General features: G+C 47.5%; 1 protein-coding gene across 3 annotated transcripts in view; it reads right to left on the reverse strand.

Annotated features, from left to right (window-relative positions):
- Nucleotides 1-13,864, reverse strand: part of LOC121877249 (dual specificity protein phosphatase 7-like) — a 35,837-nt gene extending 21,973 nt beyond the window's left edge. For all 3 annotated transcript variants that reach the window (XR_006090951.1, XR_006090952.1, XM_042382900.1), the window contains exon 1: nt 13,285-13,864. Coding sequence is in view for 1 of the 3 variants with exons in the window: in XM_042382900.1 (XP_042238834.1) it covers nt 13,285-13,717 (433 nt within the window). In the remaining 2 variants the exon portion in view is untranslated. The remainder of the gene's footprint in view (nt 1-13,284) is intronic.
- Nucleotides 13,865-14,849: the final 985 nt, after the last annotated feature.

The following is a 14,849-nucleotide window of genomic DNA, read 5'->3' on the forward strand; positions in this document are numbered from 1 at the left end:
AAGTGTTAGGACAAGGTCGAAGGGGAAGGAATCCACAAAATGGCGGCAGTCATCGAACAGTCGTATTATACCTGAAGTGAAGTCTTCACACACAGGTGTACACTATATTATGTATACATGTGTGTGTGCAGCAGACAACTGTGTACGTATGCAAATGACACACACACACACACATATATCAAAACTGAACATGTAGGCGACGGAAAATCACTAAGGACTGTTTACATAGATGGTAGAGGTGCACAGAGAAGTGTACACGAGCGTGTGTGCGTTTGAGGTGGAGCCCTGTGTACGTATGTATATGTTCACATGGACGGATGATGTGTACGTACACGTGTGTGCGCGCCTTCAGTCAGTGGCTGAAACACCAGCGGTCATAATTACCTTACATTCCTGCACGTCAGCAAGGGGGGCAGAAGTGTGAAATGTGGTAAGATGGTTGGTGGGCAGCGTCACACACACACTGTATATGTTGTGTATGTATGTAGTTTATGTATGTTTTGTACGTGTGTAAGTGTGTGTGTACACTACGTTATAAACTGCTTCGTTCGTGCACGCATGAGTCTGTGTGTACAGAGGATGAGTCCTGGGGGGGGTGGGGGGGGGGGGATTAACCTGATACTGTTCCGCTAGGTACTCTCCCCGGGAGGACAGGTGCCCCCTCTTCCTTAATGCTAGGGTAAAAAAGGGAGGTGGGGGTTAGGGGTAGGGAAAAAGACTGGGGGGGATGGGCGGAGGGAAGGAGGGGCAGGTAGGGGTGTACAGTGGAGGGGAAGGAGGGAGAGCAAATAGGGTTGTATACTAGAGGTACACAGACTGAAATGTGTGAAGGAAGGGAGGAAGGAAGGAAGGAAGGAAGGAAGGGAGGGAGGGAGGAAGGGAGGGGAGAGGGAGGGAGGAAGGGAGGGGAGGGAGGGAGGGCGTGAAGAAACCAGTTTACATCTATAGGAAAGGGAGGTAGGAAGGGGAGGAGGGGGCCGACTTACCTTACCAACACTGCATTACACACTTACTATATTAACTCACCTGGGCAAACGGGTGCCCCCCCCCCTCCTCCCTTCCCTCTACCTTCTCACCTTCCACCACACAACACCTTGACGAGCTTAACACACACACGTCACTATCTCTGTTATGTTTGTGTTTCAGGTAATGGTAGTAGTAGTAGTAATGGTAGTAGTAGCAGTAGTAATGGTAGTGGTAGTAGTAATGGTAGTGGTAGTAGTAATGGTAGTGTAGTGGTAGTAGTAGTGGTAGTGGTAGTAGTAGTATAATAATCACAAAATAATAATAACAACAACAGTTCAGTAAATAAAGTCCTATCTGCCTCTTTAATTTAACATCCAGGCAACATTTAACACTAATAGCTAACACTGGAGTTAAAAAAGTTAACACCTCACAATACAATTAAACAAAATTAACATTATTATAACATGGTAAAAAAAATCAGTTCAGGAATACGAGTTATGTTAGATTATATTAACTGAGGTTATTTGTTCTTTTTTGCTTCGTTATTGAGGTGAAGTGAGACAGCGAAGCAAATCCATCCTAAGCTTATTCAAATACCTCCCCAGACAAGACCTCCCAAAACAGGCCTCCATCCCCTAAATTTTACCTCCATGCCATCTCGGCCTACCAAAACCATGGAAGCCTCTCTCCTATAAACCCCCTCCTTCACTCTGCCCTAGACCAAAAATACTAAGGCTTGGGCAGTATCACCTAACATCTGGCCATAGGAAAGAAAAGCCGGTTCATTCATTAAACGAAGTAAGGTAGTAAGACCATTCATTCACAAGGTGTCTCCCGTCATAGTAGTAGAGGCAACAGGTGATGATGATTAAGGGAATTTAAACACAGGAGATAATTATATATATAGATAATTAGTAAACAAAGCTACGATTAATAAAGGTATATATTATTAATTACTCTCTCAAGGACTTGCTATTAGAACCTCTAGTACTAGCAGCAGGCCTCTCTTCCCTCCCAAAGTACTAGAACCCACTCCCTCTCCCTCCCCATTTCCCCCCTGTAGGTACTAAATACGACCGTGGGAAGAGGGAGAAGGGGGGGAGAAGAGGTATGAGTGGGCAGGTAGATGAGAGGGAGGGTAGGGAGGAGAGAGAGAGAGAGAGAGAGAGAGAGAGAGAGAGAGAGAGAGAGAGACTACAGCTGATGATGGGAACACCTCTGGGGAGATAAATTCACCCTTACACCCCCTCACCATATGGTCGTCTATCCCGCAACACCTCCCTCCTCCCATTCAATAGGAGTGTGAGTTGCCAGTTAGGGAGTTTGTAATCCTACCCCATCACTGCCGCCAGCCAATCAGAAGGCGTATATACTAGCCAATAGACAGTCATTCATACAACACCTGTACTGTAAGTCTTATCTGTACCTGTAATCCCTTCACTCATAACACCGATAAACAAAGAGATTTAAGAGGATTTTTTTATTACGGGTTAATCCCCCACTGGCCCACACCGTTCAAGGCGAGAAGGACTTTTGAGCCCCCAATAATATAGTGTGTGAGCGTGTGTGGGGGCGTGTGTGTGTGCCCAAACATACATACACCCACACCAGAATACACACACACACACGCACACGCACACACACACTCCAGATAACAGGATAACTTGTCTGCTTAATTAACGAAGTCACGTCCACAGTGGCTAATTATAAACTAAGATAACAAGAGAAAAATAACTTACGACACACACACACATGCACGCACGCACGCACACACACGCACACCTGATTTGAACAGCTGGGCCCCACACCCACCTGTATAACCCAAAATAATTTAACACCTGACCTGCCCTGCCCTGCCCTACCCTATTCTACCCACCTGCTGCCCTACCCTATCTCACCTGTTCAACTTCTACCTACCTATACCCCACCTTCTCCCCCACCAACCCCCCTTCCCTCCCCAAAACCCCCCAATCCTTCTCAAAGCACAACTATCTCCAGGTGTGAGATAAGATATACCCAACTCATTAAGGTAAAACAATTAATTACATATAACACGACAAAGGTGTTATAATGACCACCCCCCTCCCCCCAAAACCTGTTCTTATACGCAGGTAACTTGAGGAATCTACTTATATTTTTTTATATGCTGACCTCTGTCGTATACAAAAAAATATCGTCTTTATGTCCCCGAGGGTGAAGTTAATAAAACAATAAAAAATAAGAATAATGATAAAAATAACAATGCCATCAACAACATACTACTACTAATAACAATAACAATAATAAACAAATAAACTACACCCCTTCAGTATACACCTGGAATAGATCACGTGTTGCAGGAGTCAGCTGATCAACCACACCTGCCCCACCCCCACTCCCAGGTGTCACCCCGCCCACCCACCTGTAGAGGGACTGACATACGCACGCACGCACGAAGTCCCTTCTCACATGACAACAGAGGGGATGGTGGAGAGAGAGTGAGAGAGAGGCACGTGCGGAAGCCAGGTCATTATCAAAGGTCAAAGGTCACCATTTTTATCAACGCCACAAAGGTCAATAGGTTTGTTATTGTTGTTCTTCAGTTCATGTTATATGTTCATCATCGTGAACATCTCTTTCTCTCTTCAGTCCATTCATTCAGCACAGATGTTGTTGGAAGTGGGGGGAGGGGTGTGAGGGAGGGACAATCAGTTCACAGGTGTGTAGGGAAGGATAATCAGGTGAGAGATGTGAGGATGAAGAGGAGGAGGTGGTTATACACTATCAGGTGAGAGAGAGAGAGAGAGAGAGAGAGAGAGAGAGAGAATCATCAGTATTCATCATGGTATCGTAACTATTCATCGAGGTAGAGTCAGACGGCGCCGGTCTGACAGACTACTCAGCTCGAGGGGGAGATAAATGAGGGGGCAAGAGATTATAAAAAATATATATAAACTAAGCGATGTTCTGACCTGCTAGAGAGAATGATTACCTGACTGTACCTCCAGGGATGTCTATGCCTCCTCCCTCCACCCCATCATTACTCCTGAGGCCAGATAGAGACAGGTGTCAGACAGGCCGCCCTTAGCCCCCCTACCCACTCCGCCACCACTTGGTGGAGGCTCAAAACAACCGTCCTTCAATAAGACTTGATTCCACTTACCTGTTATATACACATTGGCGCCACTACCCCCCACTTGCCCCTCCCCCCCTCTCGCCCTACTTAACCCCCTCCCTCATTCACTAACACCACTACTACGTCTCTACTCACCAACCCCCCTCCCCCCTCACACAGCTGAACATAACAGTGTAAATCTTGATCAGTGAGGGTGTGAGTATAAGGGGGGGGTGGGGTGGGGGGTTATGAGGTGACATGAGGGAGGATGAGAGCTTCAGAGAGGGAGGAAGGGTGAAGGAGGGAGGAGGCAGTACTGGGGGCTGAGGTACACTGAACGGCCGCCACAATGAATGAATGTACTCACCACTCACCCACCCCGCCCCGCCCCACCTGAGGGCTGGGGCGGGGCCAGCTACGGGGCAGAGAGAGAGAGAGAAATTACATCAAATATTAAGACACACCATGACCACCTCCCTCCCACCACTACTACTACCTCCACCAATCAACGCCTCACCTTCATAGTACTCGACCCGCTGATTGGAGGAAACTTGTCTGTCAACACACAGCCATTCATTCATGACTGACAACTGGCACCCACCGACAGCTAACCGTGTGTGTGTGTGTGTCCCCTATCAAATTATCCGTCCCCCCACGTACCATAGTGCCCCCCCTCTCCCATAGAGACAGAGGGGGCGCGACCTGTAAGACTAACACCGGGTTGTGGTGTACCCTGGGATACAGTTACCACCACCACCACCCAACCGGTTGTGGTGGGCCGCCGTCACCTAACCAGCTGGTTCTTCAGTAAGCGAGGGAAGGGAGGGGGGTGGTATGAGGGGACAGGAAGGAGAATGGGAGGGGGAGGGCGTGGTGTGTGTGAAAGCAAGTGCGAGGGGTGTGTGTGTGGGAAGAGTGAGAAGATGAGGAGGAGAGTATGTGAGGGGGGGAGAGGGAGGGGCAGGGGGAGGGCACTGTCCTAATATTCCACAACCTTGAGACACGGTAAGTCCTCTGTGTGGGGGGAGGGGGTGAGAGAGGGGACGATGAGGGGAAAACGGGAAACAGAGGGGATAAGATAAAGAGAGAAAGAGAGAACATAAGAGGATAGGGAAGAGGGGACATAAGAGAGACAGAATTAACACTTAAAAAAATCCTGACACTTGAAACGCATTAAAAGTTCCTACACCAAAACATCACAGAGAGAGAGAGAGAGAGAAAGAGAGAGAGGGGGGGGGGAGAGGGGCCGGATACCAGTCTTGTCCGGATCGGTTACTATTCCAGTGCCGGATGTGAAGGCGTTGAATAGTAAACCATTCCTCCTTCCCTCCACAAACTATACCTTCCCTCCTTCCTTCCATCTCTACACACTCCTTCCTCCATCCCTACCACCACCTCTCACACTCTCTACTAACACACACAAACATCCCCCCTTCCTTCCTTCCTTCCCTCTTACTCCTTCTCCTCCCCCCCTCTCCCTCCCTCCCACTCAAGGCCAGGCACGCCCCTCCCCACAACCAGTTCAGCTACGCCAGAGAGAGAGAGAGAGAGAGGAGGCGGTGCCTGGTTTCTCGCCATGTCCTGACACCCCAACCAGGTCCCCCCTCTTGGCCCCAGCAAAATGGTGGTGCTAAGCCAGGGACTTTACTACATAACATGAGACTTATGTTTTTTTTGGGTTTACTATTATACCGAGATGGAGGGGGGAGGTGATGGAGAGAGAGGAGAGGAGGGGGTGAGAGGTGGGGGTGTGAAACTCAAGAAATAGGAGGTTGGGGTTTGGGCGTGAGGCCAGCAAGAGGTGAGGTGAGGAGGGAGGGAGAGTGAGGGAGTGAGGGGGAGTGAGGGAGAATGGAACAGGAGGTGAGGAGAGAGTGTAATGCACAGTTGGAGAAGTGGTGGCTTAGAGAGAGACAGAGAGCACTCTTTGGAAAGGAGACATGTAGGAGAGAAAAGTGAAAGACAAAAAGAGAAAGTGAGAGAGAGTGAGAGAGGGGGAGGGAAGAGGGAGGAAAGAGGGGGAGGGGCGAGGACCTTCCCCCTGCCTATCATCTGAACTTGTTATTCCTGCCTAAAAATTTCCACCGGCCCCCCCAGACTCTTCTATTTTATCTTAAGTCACCATTATCATCTTCACCTTCTGTGTGTCTCACGGGGGGGAACTAGGCCAATATAGGTCAACATAGGCGTGGGGTCAGAAATTAAAGTGAAATAGGGTGGGGGGAGGGAAGGAGTGAGAGAGGGGGGAGGAGGGGGAGGGGGGGTAGGGGTGGAGGTGGTGGTTCCCTCTCTCCAGTCTATCGATCCGACGTGGCTGAGTCAGACCTTGAACCGTACACACGCACACACTCAAACGCGCGCACGTACATAAATACAGCGCACATGCACATACAAACATACACAAGTACTTTTAGTGTACATATACCTAGGTGTGGTACGTACATACAACGAGTTAGGTGTACATATAAAAGGGGGCAGTTATATTATGGTGTACATACAGTGATAGGTACACAAACACACAGAGCCACGAGATTGCTTTGCAGGCGCATATACACGCAAGCACACATACATACATACATACATACACACACATATTACGGTACTATGCACATGACCTATATCTTTTAGTGTACATAAGGAAATAACAATCTGAGAATCACACACAAATACATTCGAACATAATTTACATACATGCACGCAAGCACACCAAGCACCAAACAAAGACATAATTATGAACTAGATTGCAGGTAGCTACTACAATACACACACACACACACGTACATACATGTTACGCACATAATGAGTACACATACATACACACACGGCGTAAAAAAACCAAACTGGCATTACCAATTTATAACAATACACATACATGTAAACTTCCACAAAAAACACTCACACACACACACACACACACACACACACAAATGCGCACACCACAACAACAAACAAATTTTCCCAATTCCCACTGGGCAATACACACACGTAAACATACACCCACACATGTAAACACACACACGTTTGTTTACACCATTTAAAGATCGTCTTGCGACATGTACCCTCAGACATTTGGCTTCATAAACGGAATAAAATCAACATCTTTTAAGAGTGTCGGGTGATGCCAACTTACCCACACGAGACGGAGGCAGTAATGTGATAACCCCGAACCCAACTGAAGGTACGGAACAGGTAGGGTGCGGTACAGGTGGGGTACGGTAAAGGTGGGGTGCGGTAAAGGTGGGGTACGGTAAAGGTGGGGTACGGTAAAGGTGGGGTACGGTAAAGGTGGGGTACGGTACAGGTGGGGTACGGAAAAGGTAGGGTACGGAAAAGGTAGGGTACGGTATAGGTGGGGTACGGCACAGGTGGGGTACGGTACAGGTAGGGTACGGTACAGGTAGGGTACGGTACAGGTGGTGTACGGTAAAGGTAGGGTACGGTACAGGTAGGGTACGGTACAGGTAGGGTACGGTACAGGTGGTGTACGGTAAAGGTAGGGTACGGTATAGGTAGGGTACGGTACAAGTAGGGTACTTTCACTGATGACAATTGACCCTCTGAGGGTCTCCTTCCCAGCCAACCAACACGGGTTCAGAAACACTCTCTTTATGAACCGTGTCAAAGTGAATCTAAGTGGTTCACAAGAGTCGTACAAGTGACTCATTGGTTAGGTTAGGTTTGATTGGGTTACGTATGATCACGGATTCATTTAAAGTACTCCAGCAGGGTTCATTGTTATGTGAATCTTGAGTCAGGGGATGATTCATTGATTCATACAAAAGGGTTTAAGATGATTCATTGCTTCAGATACATCAAACAGATTCACTTATCAACAATACCTGTACAAGTATACACTCACTGACTCGACACACACATACACACATACCTCAAGTATCAAAACACACACTTCCCAGAACGGATTCATTGATTTCGAACATAAAATTACAAACGGTGATTCATGGTTATAAGCGCCCACTTATAAACCGTATACGTAATTCAGTGATTCGAACACATACCATCTCCAGATTATAACGATTCAATGACCTGTTTCCACATCGTTATCTGCACTAATCACCACCCAAAAATAATTATTATAGAACTGTTTACATAAATGGCCCGAGGTGGTTCAGGACTTCCAACGCCATTCCTGGAACAAGCTGGTCCATTACACTGAAGACTGACTGACACACACACACACACACACACACCTCTGAATCGCTGCTTCCGCTGAGTAAAAACACTGCTGACAATACTTGTGATTATTATTATTTTATTATTATTATTATTATTATTAAAATAAGCTGTATTATGTAGTAGTAGTAGAGGAGAGAGATAAAGACAAAGGCAGAGAGAGAGAGTTGGTGCCTCCATTATTGCCTCCCACCCGCAGTTCTTACGTCTCTCTCTCTTTCTATTCATCTACATCTTTCTCTCTATATTTTCCCTCTCTCCCTCACACACCAGATTTCATCAATGAGCCAATTTAAGTCAAAGAATCAAGTTGCCGCTTATTAAACTAACTTTAAGAGAGAGAGAGAGAGAGAGAGAGAGAGAGAGAGAGGTTATATTAAACATCACACAAACCCATCAAAAAAAAAACCGGAATAAAAACCAAAAACAGCGAAAAATAAAAGAAAATCACAAAGAAGACGAAATAAAACAAACAAAAACAAAACAAATATTAAACAAAAATAGAAACGAAAAAAATAATTAAATAAAAATTAAAAGAAACCTCGAAAAAAAAAATATCAGAACACATCACTTGCCGGCGTTGCTATGGTGATCGGTACACGCCCACTGTCTACACACACGCCCACGATCCTTCTATACACACGCCCACCACTTTATACACACGCCCACAGGTAGAGAGAGAGATGGGGGGGGAGGGGGGAGGAGGCGTGGGTGTGTCCAGCGGTATAGACTAAGGAGGAGGTGGTGTGTGATTGGTCGCTACAAATATAATTAGAGCGTTGATTGGTGGATTCAGAACACATCTTGACGCTGATTGGTCGAGCACTGGTGATAAAGGGTGTTGCTTGGTCTTGACTGTTTTAATATTGAGAGAGAGTTTACACACATCCGCACATACATACATACATACATACATACATACATACACACTCGCAATCATTCATACATGCATTCCCTACTACACACTCACACACACACACACACACACAGTTTAGTAATATTACATAGATTAGAGAAAAGCCAGAAAGCTCTACTGGAGACGGTGAGTGTGTGAGTGAGAGCCAGAAAGTGTGAGTGCGTGTATGTGTGAGAAAGTGAGTGAGTGTGAGTATGTGAGAGAGAGTGAGGCGGGTGGGTAGGTTGGGCGTGTGGGTGGCGTGTGGCGACGGTTGCCATGACAGCACGCCTCCTGCTGCCTACACACACACACACACACGCCCATGAGGATCACACGCCCACTGCCACACACACACACACCACGCGTCATGATATCTTTCTCTCTCTCCCTCCTCCCACCAAGCCTCTCTCTCTCCCTTTTATTCCCTGCTTTTGATGCTTGCTCTCCTCCCCTCTCTCTTCCCTCTTTTTGTCTGGGGACGGGAGAATAACACGTGAAGGAGAGAGAGAGAGAGAGAGAGAGAGAGCGCTGGTACCTCACAACGTTACCAGGATTTACTAACATCAACTAACTTAACAAAAACACTTTATTTTTTGCCACAGGTAAACAAACACAGGTAAACATAACACCTAACATCAACATTCTTCATTAAGCGTTGATTCACTCACCCTTTCCTTTCCTCTTCCTCCCTTTTCCTTCCCCAAGCTCAGGGGATCGCTCAATAATGCACGGAGGCACTGATGGAAGGGGAGGGAGGGGTGGAGGGAAGGGTGCAGGGGAGGAAGGAAGGGGTAGCAATGGAGGAGGGGAAGCGTGGCACCACTGTACCTTATGTGCTTATCAGAGTCGTTTAACACTTCCAGGTCGAGAGGCAGTGCTGGTGGGAGGAGGAAGGAAGGAGGGTAAGGAGAGGGGGGTAGAGTAGGAAGGAAGTCGAGGAAGGGGAGTGGGAAGGGAGGGGATGTAGGTGTGATGGATATAAAAGGGGAAGGAAAGGGAGTGGAATGTAAGGGGGAGTGGAGGGGGGGAGGGGGGTGGGGAGGAAGGAGGTACAACACCCTTCACCCCCCATAATAACCCCCACCCATTGTTAAAAGAAATATCACACACACACACACACGTACGTCCATGACCCTGTGTATGCTTGCGTTATGACCTCATGTGGGTGGAGAAGAGGGTTAGAAGTCAATGGGCAGGGACGACTGAGTAGGGTAGAGTAGAGCAGAGCAGGAATAACGACCCTAAGTCAATCTATATTTCAGTCTTGTTTCGCTCAATTTCTCGCTCATTTTCTGGCTGGGGTTGGTAGAGAAATACACATTAGTATACAGTACATACTTACTTAAAGAAAACGTAAATACACCTAAGAGAGTATAGAAAGGTAATTTTTTTAGTGTGTTGTTTTTTTGGTGTGTGATGATCCTTGATTTTGTTTTTATTCTTCTCACCGAGCGAAACCCGACTCGTCCCACGGTGCTGTGAGGGTCAAGGACTAGTGGCCCTCTCGTGTCAACAAAAAACAGCAGGGTGAAATTGCTTGACTATCTGGGAATGTGAGGCGGACACTTCCTACCATTGCTGCTTCATCACTACCACACTTGTTTTTACCTGTTATCATCACTACCACTCCTGTCTGTACCTGTCACCATTACCACCACACCTGCCTGTACCTCTACCACCACCATCACCACCACCACACCTGCACCTCTCCCACCCTCATGGAAAAACCACAACACCTGTATCCCTTTGTCTCTACAGCTGTAACCCTGCCAGTACTCTGTTCTTACGTGCCAGGGTTACAGTGTACCCCCCCAGAAGCGGCAGGAGATCGCTTACAACAAAATAATGTAGTTTTTTAGTAACATACAGTACAGGAATTGACTTATCTTCTTAAAAATATATGCAGAGAAAAACATTAACAAGCAACTCCGTCGTCGTCATCAACGCACACACACACACTGCACATCACCACACAAAGACGCACACGCACACACTGCACATCACCACACAAAGACGCACACACTTTCCACATCACCAGAAACATATATACACACACACACACACAATACTAACAAAACTCTTGTGTCTGAATATTCAAGTAAGCGATGTGTTGGTGATGAGGGAGTAAGTGTGGTGGGTCAGGCAGGCACGGGTAAGTGTGGTAGGGGTGGTGGTGGGTGGTGGTGGTGGGGCAGGCAGGCACGGGTAAGTGTGGTAGGGGGGTCAGACACGGGTAAGTGTGGTAGGGGTGGTGGTGGTGGGGCTGAGGTGGTGGTGGGGCAGGCAGGCATGGAGTGGTGTGGTGGGAGGTCAGACACGGGTAGAGGTGTGGTGGGGGGTCAGACACGGGTGAGGTGTGGTGGGGGGTCAGACACGGGTGAGGAGTGTGTGGTAGGGGGGTCGAACACGGGTAAGTGTGATAGGGGGTGGTGGTGGGGCAGGCACAGGTAAGTGCGGTGGGGGGTCAGACACGGGTAAGTGTGGTAGGGGTGTGTGTGGTGGTGGGGCAGGCAGGCACGGGTAAATGTGGTGAGGGTCAGACACGAATAGTGTGGTAGGGGTGTGGTGGTGGGGCAGGCGGGCACGGGTGGGGTGTGTGCCCAGGGGGGTGGTGGGGCAGGCAGGCACGGGTAAGTGTGGTAGGGGGGGGTGGTGGGTGGTGGTGAGGACAGAGGACAAAGGTGTAGATAAGATACCCACAACTTAACAACATCAAATAACAGGTGGTGTGGTGTACGTGCTCATCAAAATGAATGGATTATCATCTATTTTTTTCCCCTTATACGATACATAAATAAATCATCATATTATCACCAGAGTTGAAAATATTGACGTCAGAAGTATTTTTGGTTTTATTACGTGTGTCGTCATTATCTATATAATGAGTTGTCTTTGATGTTTACCTTTTGTTTGCAGTGTTATGTTCCATCATTATAAACAAACTTTGACAAAAACACGCATATACATAAACATTGAAAACACACACAAACATAAACACGCACATAAACATAAAAAAAACGCCACAAACACAAATCATCTGGGATAACCGTTTGCTCGCGCGCGGAATTTCCCCCACATGGTAAAGATTAACTTAGAAAGACCCTCCAGGAAAGTGACACCAACCTACTGTACACCAGACACACCACCATCATCACTTAGACAGGTAACTTTTCCTCTCGTCTCTACCACAACAAGAGTGACAGAAGGAGTGTGTTTGTGTTGCAGGCCAGTAGGTTGCGTGTCGGCCCGTACTCCCTGTGTGTATTGATTGTTTTGGCTGGGATGGCAACCCCCCCCCTCGGCCCGAGCGCGTGGGTGAATGGGTCCTGTTTATTTATTCTTTCATTCACCCACAGCAGAGGCTAGCTACATTCTCCCCCCCTGCCCCCCCCCCCTCCTCCTCCCGGTACTGCCTACTCTCTCTCTCTCTACTCTTGCCCTACCTCGTCTTCTTTCCTCGCGTTAGTTCTCCTTACATCTTTCTCTCAATACTCTGGAGGAATTATTTGAGATAATTAAGGTGGTATGTTTATCATTTTGTACTAATCTACTCTACCCGTCACCTGACCTTTAAAGATTACCCTTAACTGCATGATTATTCTACCACAACAATGTTAATGAATCTTGCAATAATAATAATATCAATATACGAGGGAGTGGTTAAGCCGTGGCCATGAATCAATAGAAACAGACTTGGGAGACAGTCAAGGCCAACTACCATTACGGGGAGTTGCTTCATTCACTCTTACAGTCATCACCACCACCACGGTAAATACAGTCACCACATAACGTAATAGTCAGTTGTCAACACCAAAACGATGGCCACAGCACACACACACACTACACCACACGTTGATAAGATACTGACGATGTGGTGATAAGCAGATAAGAGAGCACCACTTACTAACTCCTTCCACCTACCATGAATATGTGGATATGAGGAAGTGGATTTTATGTGGGTGGTTTTCACCTACCAATATTCAACTACTGTTACGTGACAGCCAATATTTATGTGACAACTCGTCTCAAGTGACAGTGGAGTGTGGTGACCTACATGTGGGAGAGTAACGACCTCCTCTGTGCATTAATATATAAACAGTGTGTAGAGCTGCAAGAGACAGTACCACTAATTTACCTGCTAGACAGTGAGCACTGCAGCCCTCTTGGTTGAACTTGCGGCAGAGGATGCTCATGAGCGTGGGCTTGTGGGGGTTGTAGGCGTGGGCGTGGTCGTAGAGGACGATAGGGACACACTGGTGGAGCCTGGCGAGGCGGTCACCCCCGTCAGCAGCGAGGTGACGCACCACCTGCAGGAGACTCAACTTGCCGGAGGCCAAGCGTCTCAGCATGAGGGAGGGAAGGCCCACGCTGACGGCGCCGCGGATGTGGCCCGCACCGTAGTCGTCCGCACCTCGACAATCTAGCACCAGGATCTCCTCAACGCCATGCGCCTGTCGCAGCGCCTCGCACAGGAAGCTGGCCTCCACCACCGGTGCTACGCTCACCCCGCTCATGCTGCTGTTGGCGCCGCTGTATCCTGCTGCCGCCTCACCATCAAGAGAAGGCATGGCGGAGCATGGGCACTCCACGACTATTACTGCTCTTCCAGGACATGTACATACACTTACTGCAACATCAACTGTGACTGTCAACCACCAACGTCAACACACACTTTCCAAGCACAGCTCAACAAGACACGTCTTCACTCCAAGCAGTCGTACCACCATCTGAATTAGCAGACCATTGATGAAAACGTCCCTAGTACGGAGCCGTAGACGTCACTAACTGCGGTGGACGAATCAGCGCGTAGCAACTCGTGACGGTACCCAATGAGAACCGAGCCGAGGCTGGCAGCCAATGGGAGAACGCAGAGATAGCCAATCGTGAGGAGTTATTCTCGATGACGTAAGATTATCTCTAAAAGGAAAGCATTACCAAAAAGCGCGGGAAGCGGAGAAAACATGAATCAATCTGATCAATAGCACACAACGCTTCAGCACGCTGACACACAGTTTTCTCGTTACTACCTTTGAAAAAACTTCCTCATCAGACAGTAAAAAATGAAATTAAACGAAAAAATATGAGTAATATGGTGATACAATGGACTCAGGATAGCCAAATACAGCAAGGTCGGAACGCAGAGTGGGTGGGTGGAGAGGTGGGGGGAGGGGTAGGGCGAGAGGAATGGAAGGTATACTACTCAAAGATCACTTATAAAATACCTTATAAGTATATCACTATTATTAATCACTTTATATTAATCATTGTTTGTGAGAAAAACACCCTCCCCAACCAACACCTCGCGCCCCCCCCCCTCCCCCGCCCAGCACCTCCTCTCTCTGGCTCCTCCCACTCCGTCCGTGTATGAGGCTTCGAGCTCCACTAGATGTCCGTGGAGGTGCGTGGGAGGTAGACGGTCCGCTGCTGCTGTTGTTGTTATGGTGTTTACTCACCACTTGGACACTTAATTAAACACCACTTTTGCGTTTCCTCTATTTACCACTTTTTTCTTAGCGTTTTTTTTTGCTTCTTATTTGTTCGTTTTACGTCGTTTATTCACTGTCGCATTTTCTCATAACTTGTTTTATTCTTTTAAAAAATTTCTTTGTTAGTTTTTATTTTTATGATAAGTCTCTTGCTGTTCCGATATAAGTCTATTAATAACCCGATATAAGTCTTATTAATAACCCGATATAAATC

This window comes from Homarus americanus, unplaced genomic scaffold, assembly GCF_018991925.1.
Source record: "Homarus americanus isolate GMGI-L3 unplaced genomic scaffold, GMGI_Hamer_2.0 scaffold367, whole genome shotgun sequence".
NCBI classification, from domain to species: Eukaryota; Metazoa; Arthropoda; class Malacostraca; order Decapoda; family Nephropidae; genus Homarus; species Homarus americanus.